This window comes from Amborella trichopoda, chromosome 11, assembly GCF_054954075.1.
Source record: "Amborella trichopoda isolate Santa Cruz 75 chromosome 11, AtrichopodaSantaCruz75HAP2 v2.0, whole genome shotgun sequence".
Classification (NCBI taxonomy): Eukaryota; Viridiplantae; Streptophyta; class Magnoliopsida; order Amborellales; family Amborellaceae; genus Amborella; species Amborella trichopoda.
This window is the reverse complement of record NC_142346.1, coordinates 4,075,230-4,098,090: the sequence shown is the minus strand read 5'-3', so window position 1 is coordinate 4,098,090 and position 22,861 is coordinate 4,075,230. Positions and strand designations below refer to the sequence as shown.

At 34.7% G+C, this 22,861-nt stretch overlaps 1 protein-coding gene, 1 long non-coding RNA gene and 1 other non-coding gene across 3 annotated transcripts; 2 read left to right on the top strand and 1 right to left on the bottom strand.

Moving 5' to 3' along the window:
• Nucleotides 1–214: 214 nt before the first annotated feature.
• LOC148779683 (U2 spliceosomal RNA) lies at nucleotides 215–411 on the top strand. The gene has a single exon (XR_016045117.1). It is a non-coding gene; the product is annotated as a U2 spliceosomal RNA (small nuclear RNA).
• On the top strand, nucleotides 221–2,469 carry LOC148779682 (uncharacterized). The gene is made up of 2 exons (XR_016043620.1): nucleotides 221–928; nucleotides 1,026–2,469. It is a non-coding gene; the product is annotated as an uncharacterized LOC148779682 (long non-coding RNA).
• Nucleotides 2,470–8,660: 6,191 nt separating this feature from the next.
• On the bottom strand, nucleotides 8,661–15,601 carry LOC18441257 (GATA zinc finger protein). The gene is made up of 3 exons (XM_006851376.4): nucleotides 14,666–15,601; nucleotides 14,232–14,397; nucleotides 8,661–9,333 (listed from the first exon to the last, which is right to left on the bottom strand). The coding sequence occupies exons 1-3, from the start codon at nucleotides 15,479–15,481 to the stop codon at nucleotides 8,885–8,887; spliced, it is 1,431 nt and encodes a 476-aa protein (XP_006851439.2). The 5' UTR covers nucleotides 15,482–15,601; the 3' UTR covers nucleotides 8,661–8,884.
• Nucleotides 15,602–22,861: the final 7,260 nt, after the last annotated feature.

Here is a 22,861-nt window from a genome sequence, read left to right as displayed (position 1 = left end):
CTATTATGCCAATAAAGAGTCGTACAGGGAGAAAATAGGGCCTTAATTGTATACTACTATACACATGGTTATAAGATAAAAATAATACAATTAGCTTTCATTTGATGAGGGGAAAAAGGAACACTTAGCAAGTGTTTAGCCCCACATCGTCCAGAGAGACATGGGGACATAGAAAGGAGCACCATAAAATGCGGTCCGGTCGAGAAGTAAAAGCATACCTTTCTCGGCCTTTTGGCTAAGATCAAGTGTAGTATCTGTTCTTATCAGTTTAATATCTGATACGTGGTCCATCGGACCACACGATATTAAATTAATTTTTCAGTGGGGGAGGGGCCACTACACCAGCTTGCTGGTGGGCACCTCAAGCGTCGCTCATGCGTTGCACTACAGCACGGGCCTGGCGCACCCCTACCCAAATCAATTCAAATGTATTCGTGATCTTAAATTTATGTGGATTCAAGGTTAGAGTGATTTATTAGTAGCCACTTAAATTTCATGTAATCGTCAAGATAAATGGTCTCATTTTATTTTTATTTTGTTTTTAATCTTAAATTCATGAAGCTATATGATTGATATATTATATAGTCAAAATATTTTTATTTATTTTTAATCTCAAAACCAATAACTTTTTTGGAAGCTATATAATTAATATATTATATAATCAAATATCTTTTAAGGAGTAATGATCCTATGGGACTTTGCCAAACCTTTTGTATAGGATCCTTATGGATCACCGTAGATCAACCAATTGTCTCTAAAGTCTAAATTTTTCTATTACACTTCATTGTGTCATTCTCATTCCATGCTGCTGATCTAGAAAGAAACACCAAAAATGCTTTAAGATTTTCTCCTAACCATGGAGGCAACCATTGAGGATCATCCCTTATGGTATGGTTCTAATGATGAAGAAATTGATAGTGATATCCAGGTAATGAGTGCTTCAAAATTGGTTAGCTTTTTTGTTCGTGTTGAAGTCTGACTAATATTTATTTGTTCGTGTTGACCAATCATTTGAATGACAACAGACACCTAAAAAAGTCCACATGCACCGATGGAATCACATGTAAAAGGGAGCAATAATGATGATTCTAAGGAGGTCAGTATTATAAACACTTGCAGTGAGGAAGATGAAAATGGAAGAATGGGAAGCCCCAATGCAAATGAAGGAAATATTGGTTGTGAACCATTTGCGGGTATGGAATTTTCATATGAAGAAGAAGCAAAATTATTATATAATGAATATGCGAGGCGAATGGGATTTAGCATGCGCATGGGAAATAAAGAAAAACACAACATGACGGGGTCGTGCGCTCTCGTAGATTTTTATATTCAAGAGAAGGATTTCGTTCAAGGAAAGTTGATATTGAAAAATCCAATCAGAAGGTATCAGACACAAGTGTTGGTTGCAAAGCAATAATGAAAATATGTGAAAAAGATATTGATAAGTGGATTGTTACACGGTTTGAGAGAGACCACAATCATGAATTTGTGAGCCCAAGCAAGGTTCGTTGTCTCCGATCGTATCGGGTTGTTTCTGAATGTAAGAGAAGTATTATAGATACTTTTCATAAAGCCGGGATTCCTACTAAAAGGATTATGAATGTCTTTAGAATAGAATCTGGTGGAGACTGTGATTGAGGCCTAATGGATCGTGATTGTAGAAATAAGATTAGAAAGCTTAAAAAGAAAAGTCTTGACAATGATGCTCAATTGTTCTTAAATTATTTAAAGCGCGTACAAAGCGAAAATCCTACATTCTTTTATGCAATTGATATAACTGACGATGACCATTTAGTAAATATTTTTTGGGTTGATGTTAGGTCAAGGAATGCATATCAATGTTTTGGGGATGTGGTGATTTTTTATACAACCTATAAGACTAATAGGTTTATAATGCCTTTAGCCCCTTTTTACTAGAATTAACCACCGTACAAATTCTACTTTATTTGGGTGTGCACTTTTAGGAGATGAAACCGAATCGTCATTTGTTTGGCTATTTGGGACATGGCTCTCAACAATGCATGACAAACATCCAATTACAATAATTACAGATCAAGACAAGGCCATGCAATGAGCTATTGCTTGTGTATTCCCGAACGCTGTCCATAGATTTTGCAAATGGCATATCTTAAAAAAGGTCAATGAGAAGTTGGGTAGCATTTGTGCAAAACATTATACTTTTGTAAGAGTTCTTCAATTGTATTAATTGGACCGAAAGAATTGAAGAGTTCAAGAGTTCTTGGGGATTGGTTATTGATAAGAATGAGCTGAAGGAAAATAACTGGTTAGCATCATTATATGATATTTGACATCAATGGATACCGGTCTACTTGCATGGTACATTCTTGGCAAATTGCTCTACTACCCAGCGAAGTGAAAGTATGAACCATTTTTTTTCATAGGTTTTTTAACTCTCAAACTACTCTGCAAGAATTTGTTCTTAAATATGAAGAAACTCTTGATCACCGGTAGAACGATGAATCCTATTTAGATCATCTCACTTCTTATTCTATACCAACTTTGAACACAAGACTACCTATGGAAAAACAAGCAGCAGATGCTTATACCAGGACAATGTTCCTTAAGTTTCAAAAAGAACTGGATGAAGTGATATCAATTGTGGTAAATAAAATTGGGGAGGATGGGTCAATCAACACATACTAGTTGACCACATATGAAAAAAATAGCAAAGAATATATAGTTATATTTGATGTCTCCAAAATCGAAACAACTTGTAGCTGTAAAATGTTTGAGTTTTCTAGGTATCTTTGTAGACATATGTTAGCCATTTTGCATCGTGAGTATGTTCAAGAAATCCCATCCCAATACATTTTGAGGCAATGGATAAATAATGCCAAAAAGGGGCTTTATTAAATGCGCATAAAAATGAGTGATGGGAAATTCCATGTATTCTTAATTCTCACGATTCAACTATTTAAGTCACGAAGCAGTTAACATTGTAAAGATTGGGGCAAAATCTACATGTCTTTTTGATGTGGTGTTGTTAGGATTTCAAGAATTGAGGCAAAGAGCTATCATGAGGAAAGTAGTGAAAATGCAACACAAGTTTACACTATAGGCAATGAAAGTAACATGGGAGTAGCTACGACAGAAATAATCTAAGATTGTTCAACATGTGATATTATATCCATTGTTGGTAATAACAAAAGGCCGCCCTTCAACCATAAGAATTAAAGCACCATCAGAAAAAAAGCCGTATAAGCTGGTCACATGTCATATGTGCAACAAAGTAGGACATAGTTCACGCGCTTGTTCATTGTTAAAAAGTAGTGATTCACACCTTGCAGGGGTAAAATATTGATTATTTTATAAATATTGATTATTTTATAAATATTGATTACCTTATGCCCTTTTTATCTACTTTTTTTCTTACTCTCACCACTTGTATGACAAGTTATTTTGTTTTTTAACTTAATAGATTTCAGCGATAGATGCTATGACCACGGGTCAGTCCTCAAATGCTATGATTCAAGATTATAGTGGTGCCTTTTAGGTAAGCTTGTACTATTATGGTACTCTTCTCAATGACATACAAGCAAGTTAGTTAAATATATTTTGTTTCATATAATCATTTCTTTTATATATATCAATGATTTATTTTGGCCCTCACATTTGGAACCTCTTAGTGATAACGTATTATATATTGTTTGGTGATGATTTTTTACCCTTTACATGCAGTTTGATGCAACTACAACATTTTGATCCGACCCTTGTGTATGAGTCCCACTCTTGTTATGGAGTAACTTATCGGGAGAGCCCAGCTCAGCATCCGATGTTCTCGTTAAAGAGGAGCAACACAAGACAACAAACATGGGATTTTTTTTAGCACGTTTTTTAGCATATGGTTGGTTCCCCATTTTTTATATCTAAACTTTTTATTTATATTTTGGATACAAAGCATTTTTTGAACCCCTTTGCGGGTTTTTGTATAGAGCAACCTCTTTGTGGGCTGGCACTAGCAATTTTTTCGTGTAGCGGTGCCAGTCTAACCACAGAGAATGAGAATTACATGTTGAAATTTGATGTGTATATCTTAGCCTCCACCTTCAAGTATCATGAGTGTGGATGCTCTCTCCCTCTACATATTGTCATTGGACATTTTAGATTGGACCGAAGTCATTGACAATGAGCACTTAATATTTGGAAAAAAAAGAAAAAAAGAAAAAAAGAAGTAGAGATAGTAAGCAAACAAGTGGCAAAACATTCCCATTTCATTAATATTTGGAAGTTGTATAGGATATACAATGGTTATTCACAAAACACAATACAAGCAAAGAAAAGAAAGATGACAATGAGAATCTGAGCTCGAAGTTAGTTAAAATGCCTTCAATCTTCTCCTCCAAAGCTGCTACTTGGTCTGAAAAAATGCCCAATTGTTTCATCATCTACAGATCGAGTGAAACTCGACAACAAAATATCCAAATATTGTACATTAGTCTTCTAAACCATATTGAGCCAGTACACATATTTCTTGTAGTTCTCTCTCTAGATGGTACTAGTAGTATTCAAAATCTTCTTTAGCCAGGTGTATAGTGAGCATTTGTCTCTAGGACTCTTCTTTATTGGCCCCATAACCTACCTGCTGATATCACTTGAATACATAAGAAAAGGCATTTGCCATACACCAAGAGAGAGACAGAGCAAATAAGAAAGATCTAGCACCTAAAAAAATATGTGAAACATGATTTAAAGAGAAGGATGAAACTCCAAATGCATTTTGGCTCTCCCACTAATAAGTAATTCATTATACTGCAAAATCAATAAGGATGAAACTCCAAATGCATTTTGGCTCTCCCACTAATAAGTAATTCATTATACTGCAAAATCAATAACACAACCATACTATGGTCTTAAAAAAATAGTAATTCATCATACTGCAAAACCAGTTACGCTTTTAAATTTTTTTAAAAAAGATATTTAAATCCACTAAAATTTAAAGCCTTAACAATAGTAAACAAGGCAACGCCTAAGCTCTAATGGAGAATTCCCCTACAAAAGTCAATCTTAACAAAGAAACCATAACTTTTAAAAGAGAATGCCACCGTAATAGTAAATTTTCGTAGAGAAAGTTCCAATTTCCAATCAATATAGCTTAAGTAATCAGTCACATTAAAAAGTTACTCGATGTTCTACTGTTTAAATCACAAAGTAATTGTTATGAAAATAAAATTGTGATTTTCATTTTTTTCCTTTTACTGTAAATAGGCATAAATAATTGTAAATAACAAAAAACCTTAGCCCAAAAAATTCAAATACAACCTCATTTTGAATTTTTTGGTGATCTTTCTAAGTGAATCGCTACAACTCAAATAATTCAAAGTAAACATTACTGCGATTTTTTTTTTGAGTGAGAAAATGTGGTGGCCCAAGACTCCACTCCATTTATTGGGGCAGTTGGTTTTTCTACAGTGATCTTTGATCTATTGAAAGGGATATATTTTAGAAAATATCTCTTTTTTAAGAGAAGATCTAGATGGATTTTTTTATCCTAATCCAATATTTTTTTAGAAGCTATAATATTTATCTTAAATAAGTATTTTTTTAATCTAATAACTAAATTAATGAGTTACAAAATCTTTTAATCTAATAACTAAATTAACGAGTTAAAAAAAATATGGAGAGAGAAAGAAATGGGAGGGAGAGGGGATAGAGGACATGAGAGATAGGGAGGTACGTAGAGAGGGAGAAGAAAAGGAGGAGTATTGGGGGAGAGAGTATAATTTAGAAAGAAAGAACTTACTTGTTTATGACCTTCTCATGCTTTTTTATATCATTACCATTCAACAATAATTTTTATAATTATTTTTTATTATTTTATAAATATTTTTTTTCGAAAGTTTGCATTAATTCATATATCTATCATGACCTAATTTTTAGTTATTCATTAGACCTATGGAGGTGTTCTCTCCTTTATGTGAAGTTTGACAACATTCAAATTCACACTTTGGTATACTAATTTTTCTTTTTCTTTTTTTAATTTTTTGTCCTATAAGTTCACATAAATCTAATCGCATCCCATCTTAACATTAGGTTTTTCACTTTGGAAGCAATTAAATGCAATGTCATGATCAACTTTGTGTGTTCCAATGCTTTTTTATTAATATTTGTGTATATTATGGGTTGGTTTGTCATGCTTGTCTTTTCTTGTTTTTTTTTTATATTCATTGCATCATGTAAGTTGGGTACTTAATTATTTGAGTAATTATATTTAAATAAGTTATCCAATGTTCTAATATACAATCTTAATTAGAGGATAATGGTAATATTAGAGGGGAGAATGGAGTTAGCCAGTTCTTATGTTAATATTAGGGGTGAATGGAGTTAGCTGGTTCTTGTGTTATAAAGGGAGTCGGCTAGTTCTCGATATATCAAGGGCTAGTTCTCAATATATTACGGGAGTTAGTCAGTTCTTGTGTTATAAAGAGAGTCGGCTAGTTCTCGATATATTAAGGGCTAGTTTTCAATATATTAGGGGAGCTAGCCAGTTCTTGTGTTATAAAGAGAGTCGACTAGTTCTCGATATATCAGGGGAGAATTGTGTTATAAAGGGAGTCGGCTAGTTCTCAATATATTAAAGGCTAGTTCTCAATATATTAGGGAAGTTAGCTAGTTCTTGTGTTATAAAAGGAGTCGGTTAGTTCTCGATATATTATGGGAGAATGGAGTCAACCAGTTCTTGATATATTAAGGAAGCTTTCACAAGGGAGTCGGCCAGAATGGAGTCAACTGGTTCTTGATATATTAGGGAAGCTTTCACAAGGGAGTCGGCCAGTTCTCGATATATTATAAAGGGCTAGCTTTCACAAGAAATCGGCTAGTTCTCGATATATTATAAAGGGTCAGTTCTCGATATATTATAAAATGCCAGCTTTTACAAGGGAGTCGGTCAATTCTCGATATATTCTAAAGGGCCAGTTCTCGATATGTTATAAAGGGTCAGTTCTCAATATATTATAAAAGGAGTGTTATCGATATATTAGGGGACCTTTCACCCACCACGATTTTCGATTTGAATCTGCCGATTTTGACCTGGATCAATATTATTTGAAACCTTGTTAAATAGGCATAGAGAGTCTTCGACTAACAATTGACCATGTTCAAAATCTAGAACTTATGCTAATTCTTGCAAGGCTTTCCAAATATTAAAAACTTGGTTTCATTTTGACCGAAATCATTTTTTCAGTTTATTTGTTTTGTTTGGGTAGGTTAGTGGTGGGATCCAATCCTGCTACATAGTGTTGCAATTCGGTGACCAAGCAAATCAGTTTTGGAAATTGAGGGGTGAAACAAGGCAAGAATAGGATATGAAAGAAAATAAAATGGGGTTCAATCTCTTTGATCCTAGGCACGATAAATCGCTTTCTCAAGACAACGTTTGCCCATTATTAATAAGCATCAGTGTCCATTTAAGTTTTACCGGGCATAATTTTACTCAGGATACATGGCAGCAAAGGATGAGGAAGCAATCAAGCCAATACAAATGTACAAATATTGCAAGATATCAATCTTGCCAATAAAAATGCACAAATATTTCAAGATCTAGAGCAATGCAGTTGCCACTTTTAGAGCGAGAAAGTTCTCATAAAACTCCTATAAAAATTAATGTTGCTTCTTTGTGTAAAACAAGATGGAATAGGTCGCTATCTATAAAGAAATAGTATGCCTCATTAAGACAACGACTTATCTTATTATTTATAAATTAGTCCAAAGACTTTTGTAGGTCTTTTTAGACTTTTTATAAAGCATAAGAGTTACAAACGTTATATATTATAAACCAATTTGTCCAAGTGTTTATACACTAACCAAATAGTCACTATTATACTTAACTCTTACGTATATTATGTTGACGTATCTTCACCATGAGTTACCATAAGATAATTAACCAGTAGTTAGATACTATAATAGTGAGTATGACATTATTATACTTAATTCACCATTATTACCGCTCAACTATTAATAAGGTAACTCTCTCAAGTCTTTACTCTTTCCAAAACATTAAGAAATAAGAGATATTATTTTGAAATGGGAAAAGTTTATATAGAGCCGAAGCTTTAAACAATCAAATTAGAGCATATCTCAAATATTTAACTAGAAGAGGTTGCTTTGATGCCCAAATATCCTTAAATTGATCATCTCGACATCAAGATGCATGGATATGAGAAAAAAAAAATAGATTTCAAGTTTTGGAAATAATATATTTCATAATGCATTTTTGGACAGTCAATTTTCAAGATTTTCAAGTTTTCATAGATCTCTTTATCTACACTATTTTTTAAGCTTTAAACTTTATAAATAAAGATGAAAATATATTTTAGTACTATCAAAAATATTTTCACTATTGAAATCACATTTCTCGACATTATTTGAAGGTAGGCTCTACTCCCTTTTGAAATAGTCATAAGTATTTTTCAAAACTAAAAATATAACAGTCAGTACCCAAATTAAAATATCAATTTAAAGAGCCAGGGTTTAATTGGTTAACACTTGACGATTTGCAATGCTACGTCCTATGCTCAATTCCTCAATTCCTACCAAGGGTAGGGGCCCTCTCGCCACTGACTCACCAAAAAAAAAAAAAAGATCAAGGTATCAACCTAAACACAAGCATTTCCGGTGTAGATCTATCTTAAACAGCCATCTTGAAAATCTAGAGATTTATATCTCTCAACTATGTTAATGGATCTACATGGCTCTTAACCATGTTAATGATCATAATGACTCTCAGTTTCGGATAGCTGTTGCTCACTCTTCATGGAACCACAAGAGCAACAGTAATAAAAACATCAGAAAGAGAATCAAAGACGGGTGGATGAAAAAGAAAGAGCAAAGGATTCTAGATAAAGAAATTAACATGGAGGTAAGATCAACCACTGGCACCAGTAAGGATGTTCTTCATGTTTTCGATCAATCCGTGCATCTGCTTTCTTGAATGAAGAGGCGAAGGATAAACGCAAGCACAATCGAGTTGGCCATTTCTTACCGTGTCGAAAACAGCAATGGATGGCCCCACTCCATGAACAGAAGAGCAACCAACATAGTCTAGCACCCCTAATTCCTCCTGCAGATCTTGTGTATCATCCATCAATGTGTCTTCAAACACAACCATGAAAGAGGTCCTCAAAGAAGAATAGGGAGTGAAAGCAGGACATGAGATTGCCTTACACATGAGATAGTTAACATCAGACATATCTGTAAAATGCTTATTACGCGAAATCGTGCCATTTAGTGCCTCCTTGAATCGATTAGCAAGTTGCCATAGATCTTCTTCGCCATTTATGGAGATTGTGTTCATGATCGCAGAGTGATAGAATCCTGAAACATAAGTGTTAAATTTCTTACTTTTATAGGAATATAACTCTAGACGCCATATTATGGTACCTTGACACCATGAGACCACCTCATCTATCTAGGGCCATGGTATAATGAGATATGAACCTCGTACCAACCATAAGACGAGAGGCAAACGTGAATTTTCTTTCTTGCTACATTAGTTAACACATGGATTAAATACCAACACCAAAATTAACCTCTCCAATACATCTAGACATCATCTAGATAAAATGAAAAGTAGGTTTAGGTGACATTAAACTATTTTTATAATGAAATAGGCCTACAAGATGTGTCTATTTTAAAGGGTTAGATATGAGTATTCATGAATAGTGGCCTTGGTGTTTATATTTCATGTTTTTCTCATAATTCTAATTATAGTTTTGCTCTTTTGTGTTTTCTAAAATAGTTTGTTTATGTATGCCTACAAGATATCCTTTGATGGCCACCGGCTTTTGATCATCACGGATGCATATTATGTTTACATTACAGGTTATTAAGGGGGATCAAGCAAAACATGTTGGAATGTAAATTTCCATTTCCTGACCCATCGAACTTTCATGCAAGGTTCAAACAATCGATTCGGCCAAGGTACTCGGACTTTGGCTAAGGCGAGTTATTCGGTTGAGTCCCAGCAACTCGGCTAAGTTCATGTCATGTTAAAAAAAACGAGAATAACGTGGTCAAATGTGTATAATAAAATTAGTCAAGGCTTATTTTTTATTTTTTAATAAAATAAGAAACATCTTTTTTTAATAAAAATATTGTATCAATGCTTGCGGGATGCGTACCTTTGACATGAGAAGACTGACGCATGAATAATAGCCAAGTTTGAGAGGGCAAATGTAAAATTGACCATGTTATTCTCTTTTTCTTTTTTTTTTCTTTAGTTTTGAGAGGGCAAATGTACAATTTGCTCCATAGGAGCATGTCATGTTTTTAGATTAAAATTTTGGACACCTAGTCTCCCTCTCGATAAAAGCAATAAAATTAATTAGTTGAGACTCTCTTCAGGAGTTAAACTTCTATTTTGCCCATATCTTTAGAAAAAATGTTTGTCATTCTCATTTCCATGGCATTGAATCCTATAATTCGCATTTCGAACAGGCATGGATACAGTTTCCATTGGATAACTTGTGTGACTTGTCCAAATCCTGGTGACCAACCTAAAAAAGAACCGAAAGGAAGAAAACAAAAGCATGAACATGACCCAATTGATCTGCTTGAAAAAATAACAGCCTTAAATTGCAAAGGGAATATCCAAATTTTGGATGGTCTGATGCATATGTTTAAATACTCAAAATTCTCTTTCGTCTTTGAATAAAATACGCTTCTGATTCTTTGGAGTGGCTCCAAAATTTTCAAATAAAAGAAATCATACTGAGTTAGTCATTTGCCTGAGGGAGCATATGGTTTTTGTTTTTGCTCCGGTGGGGAGCATACTGCACAAGTTCTCTCACTCTAGCACATTCAAACATTTTTAATGATTCTCCTAACTGCATGGACCATATTAAGCTAAACATAATAACATTTAACTCCATTGTCAGGTAGGTAGGTTTCAAACATTTTTAATGATTCTCCTAACTGCATGGATTATATTAAGCTAAACATAATGACATTAACACCATTGTTATTATGTTTAGCTGCTCGGCTTGGCCCAACCATCCTGTCTTTTCTTTCTTTTTTTTCTTTATTTTTATTTTATTTTACCCGGCCCCAGCTCCGGCTCTTGGAGGACTAGGGCCGGGCTGTATGAGCTTGAACTTCTTGCGAACACTATGGCCACAATATTTCAGGCTCGCTCTACAAGTTTTTGCAAGGATTATTTTTGTAAACCTGCACCCAACATATCAACAATAATCATTCTCGGTTAGAGAGAGAGAGTGTACATAGGATGCGAGCGATCACTTCTAAGGGGAAGAGAGAGAGAGAGAGAGAGCGCCTAGGAGTACACGAAGGATTGCGCTTTCTTCCTATTTCGATGCCTACAAAGAAAGAGTGGGAGAGCAGACATTGGTTAATGCGGGCTCGACCACATTTCTACATATGCGGTCCAGAAAGTGTAAAGCGGTCTACATAAGCGGGCTTGGCCACATAGAAACCGGGTCCTAAAAATTAAGTCTTAAAATCCATCTAAAAAAAGTGAAGTTATTAAGAGGCCGGCGTTTCTACCATTAGAAAACTTGGGCAATCTAACCGCTAACCGTCCGGTTAGATCGGAACTGGCTTGTTTCGATTTTTGTGATAGACAGGTATTTTAAAAAAAATTTAGAAAAATATATATAAATTCTCAAAAATAGTAAAATTAGTTTGTAATGTATTTTTTAATATTCTTTACATTATGATAAAGATTTAAAATTGTTTTTGTCATTAACACTCACTTTAATTAAAAAATCGATTCGTTAAAATCTATTTTTTTTTATTAATTTTCAACTTCATTTGAATTCGTAGTTTTTTTTTATATTTTTTAACATTTTTTTGACCTTGGGGGACTCGTGAGGTTAGAAAGGTTGAATCGGATTTTCTACAATCATATGCGGGCTTTGGCGCATAGAGACAGTGGTATTTCCATATTGAGTGGAACATCTATTGCAACTAAAAACGACGGTTCTGCCACTTCCCCAACGTTACGTTATTTAATGGTTGGCGGTGGTGGGACAAAAGAGGCACGAAAAAAGGCGATGCCTCCGTTGCTTCTTCACCTAAACATCAAAATGCTCCTTCCCCCTTTTAAGGGTAACGATGCCAAAACACGCAGAAGACACAGAACAGAAAATCGTACGTTTTTCTCGCGTTTTATCACGAGAAAGCCCTCAGAACGAGACAGGGATTCTACGCAATAATCATTGTTAATTAAATGTGAGACTTGGGAGAGATTGTGCATAACAATAATTGATTGAAAAAGCATTCGGTATGGTGCACTACGCGCACTACGTGAAAAAATAACCATTGGTCCGTAGTCTTAGTGTTTTTTTTATTTGAATTGTAAAAATCATGGATATGCAATTTTTTTTTACCGTATAAAATTTGTATCCAAAATAGAATTACAAAGTTTATATAAGGATGCTACCTTATAATGTAGAACTATGAATGGCGCTAAAAAATCCATGGGAAAAGGTAGTTTTAATGTTGAAAAACCCTTTGATTGATCATCTCCAACATCGAGTTGTATGGCTTTGAAAAATAAAAAAGATTTTAAGTCCCAAAAATAATGTATTTTGCAACATATTATCTACACAATCCATTTTCAAGATTTTCATATATTTATAGATCTACTTGATTTTAACTATTTTTGAAATTTAAAGTTCTATAATTAGATATAAAAATAGATTTTGAGATAATCCGAAAAACATTTTATATCAAAATTATATACCGTGGTAAAATTTGAAGGTGCACTTACCTCGACCGCTACGGATGCATCTATATGCCAACTGTACCCTTGTAAAAATCATGGATATGCAAATATTATCTTTTTTTTACAAAATTTGTATCTAAATTTTTTTTTTACAAAATTTATATCTAAATTTTTTTTTTACAAAATTTGTATCTATAATAGGATTACTAAACACCATTGGCCCCTTTTGAACTTAAGCTTAGGTGCTGGGCAGCCTACACCAAAGTGGAAGGTAATCAAGACCCGTGAATGCAATATTGACCTGTTCAAATTGGAACTAGCCGGTTAGAGCGAAAGTGTTGGCCGGTTCAACTGGCCACCAGCCGGTTTTGGTTTTGGCCGGTTTGAGGATCTAGCCAAGGATTAAAAAAAAACATTAAAAAAAAATTATATAAAACCCCAAAAAATTAATAGATTTATTTATAATTAGCTTTTAAATATTTATTTTATCATTTTTGCAAAGATTGGAAAGTGTTTCAGCTATAAATACTTATTTTTACTTTTTTTCATTTTTTTAAGAAAACTTCAAAAATACCCCTAAGCATCGATGTATTTTTTTTTAAATCTGTTTTTTTAGTTTTATTTTCAAGGTCATTTGGACGTGCTTTGTTTAATCATATTTTAAAAAATAATGATTTCATGCAACCGTTGTATGGTAATATGATGCAACAACCTTTAAAAACCATCTTATGGCCATTTGTTTGATCCTAATTTTGACATATATACTCTTTTCATTCTAATGAATAATAAAAACAATTTTAAAAAATTGAAAACACAATCAAGAAAGTATTTTTGTAGCCCAATTAACATGGACCGTTTATTTTGGTGAGATGCTTAAATCTAGGCCTTAGAATGATTTTTTCATTTCCAAATTTTTTAGATGCATTTATTATCATTAGATGAACAATGTTAAAAAAGAAAAAATTGATTTTTGGGGGGGGGGCTGGGTTATTGATTATTGAGATGAAGAGATAGTGGGTTATTGATTATTGAGATGAAGAGAGTGTGTACATATGCTACAAACATGATTTTTTAGAGGTGACGTATTATATTATGATACAACCGTTGCATTGGATCATTGCTCTATTTTAAATATACATTTCAATATTTTTTATATTTTTTATTTTTAAATAATTTTTTGACCAGCGGAGGCATGCCAAAGTTAGGCTGATCTAACGGGCTGGTTTTTCAGTGACTCGGAACCCGCCCCTGGACCGGCTTCCGAGTCCGGTTCGAATTTTCAAACACGGCCTACACCCATAGGCTCCCGGCGTTTTTTAGGAAGGTTGATAACAATAATAATGTAAAAAACCGTATTGTGCAAAACCGTTTGCGAAGAGAGTACTGGTGAAGAACAGGTGGAGAGAGAGAGTAGCCCACATCAGTATCATGAATAACCAGTTAAGAGAGAGGCTCTCCACAAAACCCTTTGTGAAGAACTGGTTGAAAGAGTGTTGCAGAGAGAGAGAGAGAGAGGGAGCGAGCTTACCGAGATTGTCATCATGTAGAGCAGGTTCCAGCATCTTTCTGCAATCAATCAGAGTAACAATAGCATAATTCTCACACTGATTGTGAAGCTGTTTAGAGAGAGAAACCGCCATCAAACCAGCTGCAGCTATGGCTCCACAAAGCTTCACTCCCTTTCTTCTACATTCCTGCCATTAAAAAAGCCAAAAAAACTTAAAAAGCTTCATGCATCCAAGTTCACATTACTAATTCAACTGAACAGAGTTCATCACTTGTCCTAGAAAGAGAAAAAACCCATTTAAAAGTGAAACCCAAAAAACAGAAGCAATCGAATACATAGCTTAGAGAGAGAGAAACGAATTTGGGTCTCTTTTTTGTTTTTGTCATGGATTAAATCGATAAAATCGAAGAATTCATTAAATTCCTCATTTTTTGAGAGAGAAACAGCCGACTTACAGCCAAAAGACGCCCTGTTTCTTCATAACCCATCTGCAATCTGATCATCTGAGAACTACGAGGCAATTTGGTTTCCTGAAACTGTATATTTGTTAATCTCTTTGATCCCAATGAATAACCCAAAAGATCAATACCATGAGCCCAAAATGGTTTATCAGCTTTCCCTTTTGGAATCAAATCCTCTATCCCTTCATGAACTACATCCCCTGTTTCAGAAGCTCCAATAACCCCACTTTCTCTCTCATAAACCAATCTCAAAATCTTTCTAAGTATACAAACAGCTGATGCTCTGTCACAAATTGCAGTGTGCAATCTTAGAGAGAGAATGGAGTGAGAGCCACCAAGAAAATACAGAGTAACAAAGAACATATTCATTGGTTTTTCATTTAACCCATCACACCATGAGTTTCTGTTCAATTCATGCTCCAAAAGACAGTGAAATGCATCTCCAATGAAATTCCCCAAATGCGTTTGGTCTGAAAGCACTCCTAAGAGCTTCAGAGTCGGAGAAGTATCGATGATTTCGAAATTGGGAGATGGGTTTGAAGAGAGAGAAAACGATGGGTTTTTGGAGTTGCTCTCCCATACTAACTTGTGTCGAAGAAGAGGGCTTTGGGTCATGATCGTTTGCAGGGTTTCTTGTATAATGGTCGGGTCCATAGGTTTAGAGAGAAGAAGAGAGAGGGCTGTAATCCCTGTTCCTCCCATTACTGCTCTGCACCAACTGTTCTCTGTGCCTCCTGTGAACCTGCTGTGAGTTAGGGTTTCTTCAGGGGTGGAGTTTTCATGGTGGATTTGCTCGGATTCTGGATTCATTTGCAGTGTTTTTTGGGGTTTAGTTTTTAGTTTTAGGAGAGAGAAATGCAGGTTGGGGTCTTACATACAGAGAGAGGGGAGAGAGACTGTAGGGTGAGAGAGATAAATCGATACTCTTGTGAAGAGAGACACAATATGTATGAATAAATATATATAGAGAGAGGAGAGAGGGAGAGGATAATGTTTGAATAGTTTCCGTCTCTACTATGTGATGGATAAATTTAGCTAACTTCACTTAAAAATAAAAAGGGCAAAGTTTATATAAGGTTGCTAAATCTATTGGAAATGTTGTTTTAGTGTTGAAAAAACTTTCTAATCGGTCATCTAGACATTGAGATGTATAAATATAGAAAAAAAAAAAAATTTGAGTTCCAGGAATAATGCATTTTGCAACACATTATCTAGACCGTCCATTTTCGAGATTTTCATATATTTATAGATCTACTTGATTTTCACCATTTTTGAAATTTAAAAATTTCTAATTAAGTATGAAAATAGTTTTTAAGATACGAAAAATGATCCTATAGGACCCTCCTTCACCTATGTATATACTCAAAGGATCACCATTAAAATTGACACGGATCTCTAGAAAAGTGAAGTCCCACCTTCATGTGATAACTTTTTTAGAGATCCATATCAATTTTAAAGGTGATTCTTTTGGGTCCTACATACATAGGTGGGAACCGGTCCTAAAGGATCGATACTTTTAAAATAATACTAAAAAAATTTTATAACAAACTTACATGATATGATAAAATTTTAAGGTGTGCCTATTGTTTAAGGTTGCATCGTTATAGAAACTGCACTTGAAGAAAAAATATACTTAATAAATATGATGCATGGTACAATATAGGGAAATTACTTGTAAACATTATTTTTACCTATTGGAAACAATTTATTTATTTTTTATTTTTTATGCACCAAAAATTACAACTAGTAGCCCCATCTCAAGTGTCCTCCTTTTTGCCACGGTCGAATTATACGGCAATGTCAATACCAGACCTAAAGGGTGTTAACACCAAACACGAGGGTGAGGAGCTAGAATTAGAGAGTAACTATTTACTCTTGAAAAGACTTTCAACGGTTGTCCTCCTTTTTGCCACGGTCTAATTATACGGCAATGTCAATACCAGACATAAAGGGTGTTAACACCAAACACGAGGGTGAGGAGCTAGAATTAGAGAGTAACTATTTACTCTCGAAAAGACTTTCAATGGTCTAACTGTCAGAGTAGACATTCAACTCGTATATGGTCAATCTCACGAGGCCAATATGATAGCTGATGCCCTGGTTAAGAGTGCTTCTGGAGTTATTATTTGGAGTTTTCAACCACCAGATTTTATTTTATATTTTTCATGATTTGACGTATCTGTTTTATTATAGGGCTGTAATATAATGAACTATTTTTTTTTAAAATTTTTATTAATAAAAAACGTGTAGGGGGCTTTTTCCCCACTTACTTACCCAAAAAAAAAAAGAAAGAAGTATGCTATCTATTTACTCCTTGGGGTAAAATACATGCTAGGGATACTTTATAGATCTCAAATTTCGGGGGTATAATCTCTACAACCCATAGAATAATCTCAATAAAAAAAATAGTGATTTACATACGGATCTCAAAATTTTAGGTAAAATACGAAATGTTTCACTTATATGCAGAAATTATAAAGAAGGCTGGTCAACCCATATTTTTTATTTTTTAAAAAATTGCCCCTTAGTCAATCCGATATATATATATATATATATATATTAACTTTTTTGTGAGCTATTTCATTAATAAGGCAGTGAGTTAAAGCTTAGGGCACTGCCCTACTAATGAAAAAAATACAAAAGAAAATCAAAATTGGGGTTGATCAAGGCCCAATTGTACAAAAATAAAAAAAGTTGGGTTAAACGACTTTCTTTGTAATTTCTGCCTATGAGCAGTGCATTTTGTATTTTACCTAAAACTTTAAGGTCTGTACGTAAACCATTAAAAAAAAAATACTACAATAAACTCTCTATGTACTAAAAAAAAAAACCTGGAGAATTGAATAAAGACTGTCTAATTTTTTAAGGGTTAGATCTAAGAAACCTCAAAATTTAAGTTTTGTTTCTTCAAAACAATCATCTAGGGCCAGTTTGGATGTCAAACAAAAAAACTTTCACATTGAAAAAAATGGCAAGATTTATTCATCATTCATTAAAAAATATTATCATCTTTTTTTATTAGTCTGCTGGATTGTTTGGATGGTGTGAACATACTAAAAGCAAATTTGCATTCTACCCATTCAAAATTGTCTTCCCAATCCAAAAGATTTTGTTGTATCCCTCGCATCAGTAAAAAGATTGGCTTCCATACAATATGGAGAACCTGCAACTTGAGGTTCTCACTTACAAAATTGTGATCTAAAACGGGGCATGTTGATCCCGTAGTTTTGACCATGGGCCAGGTGCTCCCACTCGAAATGCTCAGCAGGACCTTGAAGGGTGCACTCTCGCAAATATCGGAGGGGATCATGACATTGCTCGCAAGTGACACAGTGCGCTGCTTCAATGGAAATGCGGTCTTGGGGCTCGACGCCGACCTCCAATTGCTCACGGGATTTGCAGAGGAACAGGGCTTTCAGGAGCTGAAGCAGGGGTTAGTGGGAGGCCAGGCAGATAGTGGATCTTTTGCTGAGTAACCATCCCAAGAATTTCTTGCATCCAACGATTGAAAAGAGTCATGGGGCTTTAGTTTACTGGAAAGTGGTGGGCCGATTTCAGAGAAGATGAGGAATTCAGGTGCAGAAAGATTGTTTCAGAGTTTGGGATGGTGGTTGAGCTTGTCTGTTTTTTTAGAGAGCGAAAATAAAAGTGCTCTTAATCAAGAAGAGAAGGGTTTTTTATAGGTGTGGTATGAGAGAAAAATGTTCGTTTTGTAGATAGAGAAAGGGCATTGGGCTTACAAAGATGTCGCCTAATGCTTGTCATGGATGGGGCTTGATCTTCTCTTGCCATGGACGGGGTTTGAGCTTCTCTGAATTTTGAGAGAGAAAAAGCATTTTCATTTCCTCCTCATTAAGGAAGAGAAGGGGTTTCCTATGGATGTGATACAAGAGAAAAGGCTAGCATTTGCACGGATGAGAGAAGGCCGACACTTTTATCCTAAAAAAATTCAAGTTTGACTTGAATTATTTTGGACGGTAACTTTTGTCTTGATATGGTAGTATTTTTTTATTTCAATATAAAAATCTAGTAAAATTTAAAGGTTGTCCAAATGGATAAAAGTCTGTTTCACAAGATTTTAGATTGCAATCCAAAAATATTTCAATTTTAGTTAAATTTTGGTTACATCCAAACTGAAAACTAATAATTATTATATGGTTCCCCAAATTTTTAGATTAAAGTCGCTAAGTGTTTTGACCAAAGGAGTAGATGCATAGTTTGCTCCTGCAGGATCACAGTGCATGCACTATAAATTTTTTTTTTTTTGAAAACTTGTTTGATTTTCCTCGGTTAGGTCTTGTCATTGCCGAACGGACACTAGATGCACAGTTGCTCCTGCAGGAGCATAATGTACGCACTCTCTAAAAAAGAAAAAATTGAAAACATGTCTGGTTTGGCTGCGGTCCGATCTTGTCATGGCCGGACACGTGGGTAGTTGCGGAAAAAGAAAAGCACCGCCACCCTTGGGTTGTGCTGATTGCAATTTTGACAAAAAAAAAAAAAAAAAATATTCCCATGCGGTAATAAAGGGGTGGAAAAAAAGTACGTAATTTTCTCAAAAAAGTATAGCTTATGGAGTCCAACCTTTGGTTTTCAAAATGGACGCGGTGAACAACTCTACTTTTGAACTAATCCTTTAGAGATTGGATAGGGTAAGGAAGGTTATGTGAAAAGTTGGGTTTATGTGCAGGAGAAATAAATATCAGGAATCCAATATTCAAATGGAAACTAGGAAATATCAAACGATGTATTTGCTCTTAAGGACTCAAAATTGTTGCAACACGCCCCTTGCTGGTCCTACTCGTCATATGAAAATAGGAAATATCATTTAAGGGGTTATAACTCCTTGTAATATCATTTAAGGGGGTTATAACTCCTTGAAGTATCCCTGTTGGTTTAGTTTTTAATGGGAAAGGTTTGTATAGAGCCGAGGCTCTAAACAATCAAATTGCAGCCTATCACAAAAATTTCATTAGAAGAGGTTGTTTTGATGTCTAAATATCCTCAAATTGATCATTTCGACATCAAGATGCATGGACATGAGAAAAAAAATGGATTTCATGTTTTGAAAATACTAATATTTTTAACACATTTTTGGACCGTCAATTTTCAAGATTTTAAAGTTTTCATAGATATGTCGATCTACACTATTTTTTAAGCTTTAAAATTTATAAATAAAGATGAAAATATATTTTAAGGCTATCATGAAGAATTCAATTTTATTTTTTATTTTTTAATAGAAATTCAGAACTTCATTAATCAACGATTGAAAAAAATTACAGAATATGAGACGACAGTCTCAATTAAAGAAATTCCTCCTTTGGCAAGGAAGCCTGCTAAAATATTGACCTCACGGAAGATATGCACAAAGGAGAAAATGAAAGGTCTAGACATATCTCAAATTTTAACAAGATGGACTGAAGTTCCCAAGGTGGTTTCTGCTCCTTATTACACCACTTTATAACATTCAAAGAATCACCTTCCACCACACAATAAGACCCTGAATTCCTTGCTACAAAGAATTTTAAACTATAGAAGAGAGCCAATAAATCTGCACCAATTTGTAGTTTTGTCTCCCAATGGGCTTGCATAAGAAACAACAATAGATCCATTCAACTCCATCACCACTCCTCCAAAGCCAACAGGACCCAGATTTCCTAAAGAGCTCCCATTAAAATCAAGTTTAAAAACCCCAACCAAAGGGCATATCAATCTCCCGTGAGGCCTACACTTAAAATATCTTAAATGGAAAATATTTGTTACATTTCTCCTAACATCCACTTCAAGAATGTCTTTCCCCTCTTTTGTGATTGAACATGAAAGCCAAATGGAATGTCAATTTTTTTCCAAAATACTTTCCATAGGCAAATAAATCCATTCAAACATTCTTCTATTTCTCTCCTTCCAAACTTCCCAAAGAATCAACCCTCTCGCAATTTGCCAAATTACCACATCAGTTTGTGGAAGCCAAGAAACTCCTAAATTCGAAATAATTCTTTTAACTGCCGCAGGCATAACCATAGCACATCCGAGCTTGTCAAAGAACCAATGCCAAATTTTAAGCGTAAAAGAACAATGTAAAAATAGATGAGCACCTGATTCAGCATCATTTTTGCATAATAAGCAAATATTTGGCAAGATCTTCCCTCTTTTGATAAGATTATCAACAGTGAGAAACTTATCTTGCATTGCCAGCCACAAGAATGCTTAAATCTTAAGCGGGCAAGGGCTACTTCCATACAGCTAGAATTTCTGGCATAGGCCATCTCTAGCAAACATGGAAAAGCAGATTATACATTGACTTCAGCAAAAATTGTCCATCTGAATCAAGCTCCCAAACAACTTGATCAGCTGCATTTTGTGGAATATACACCTCTTGCAGAAGTGCTAACAAACAAACATATTTCGAAAAAATCTGGACCGAAATGCTATTATAGGGGATGACTAAATTCCAAACAACTTGATTGCCTCTGATTTCAAAAATATCAGAGATAACGGCATTGGAATTATCCATGCGCTGAAAAATCAAAGGGAAGACATATTTCAAAGGGGAATCACCTAATCCTTTATGGTGCCAAAAGGAGATATTATAGTCATCCCCAAGATTTCACCTAATATCCCTATGGATCAATGGTTTGCACGAGTTAATTGATCTCCAGCAGTAAGACAGCCCTCTTGTATCATTTCTCAGCCCAACCCACATTTTTAAATATATCTTCTCCATATTTAGCATAAATAACTTGATACCACAACTGGTCTTTGAAATTTAAGTTTATGTACCACCATTTACATAGCAAGGCTTGATTAACCAATATAATTTTTTTAATATCCAAACCACCCTCTTTTCTAGGAGTACACACTCTTTCCCATCGTAGAAGATGGTATTTTTTGGAGTTATCAAAAGACCCCCAAAGGAAGTTTCGCATTAAAGATTCAATTTTCTTGGCAACTCGAGGAGGAATATGCAATAAAGACATCTGATAGATTGGCAACATTGACAAGCAAGCTTTAACCAAGATAATCCTACCACTAAAAGAGAGATATTTATACTTCCATAAATCAAGCTTAACTTGTATCCTCTGAATCACTTTGTCCCAAACGGCCATAAGTAGGCAACCATCTGAAATTGACATCCCCAAATATAAAATAGGAGAACTTCCAGCTTACATCCCAACACCTCTGCAATATCACGGACCATAGAGTCCTCACAATTAATACCAATTACTGCAGATTTTTCAAAATTAACCTTAAGCCCCAAAGCTACTTCACAGCATTGCAAAAACATAGCAATATTTTCGATTTAGTCACAATTAGCTTCACAAAAAAGGAGTGTATTATCAGCGTACTGTAAGTGCGATATACATGGACCATTATTAGGCATAAGAAATCCTCTAAAATGCCTTTTTACTTTAACATTTCAAACAAAATGACTAAAGCACTCAGCATAAATAGTGTACAGAAAAGCGGACAAAGAATCACCTTGACGACGCCCACGCGAGGCTACAAAGAAACCTGTAGGGCAACCTTTGAAAAGAATAGAAAAATGTGCAGAGGATAAACACTCATACATCCAACTTCTCCATTTTCCCCTAAATCCCATATTCTTCATAATTTTTAGAAGAATATTCCATTCAACCCTAGCATAAGATTTTTCCATATCCAATTTGATTACGAACCCTTGCACAACCACTTAAAGCTCTCAAATGAATGCACTCATGTGCGACCAAAACACTATCGCTAATCATCATATCCTTGATGAAAGAAGACTGGGGCCCAGTGATAACCTTCGATAATACTATTTTTAAGTTTTTCAGCCAGAACCTTAGCGATAATTTTATAAAGGCTTGAGAGAAGGCTAATGGGTCTCATATCACTAAGGCTCCCAATAACGGACTTTTTCATAATAAGGGCGATAAAAGTGGAGTCAACACCTTTAAAGAGTTCACCACTATGTAAAAACTCATGCACAATTTCCAGTAACTCCAAAGAGACCAAACTCCAGAATTTGTGAAACAATAATAGTGGAAAACCGTTAGGTTCAGGTTCCTTATCCCTGGGCAGCCCAAAAACTGATTTTTTCAATTCTTCCAAAGAAACATCCCTCAAGCAATAATATTGAATCAGCCGAAAGACATCTAAAGCCCACTCTAGATAACCGAGGTATGACCTTTACCTCAGTGGTGAAAGCTT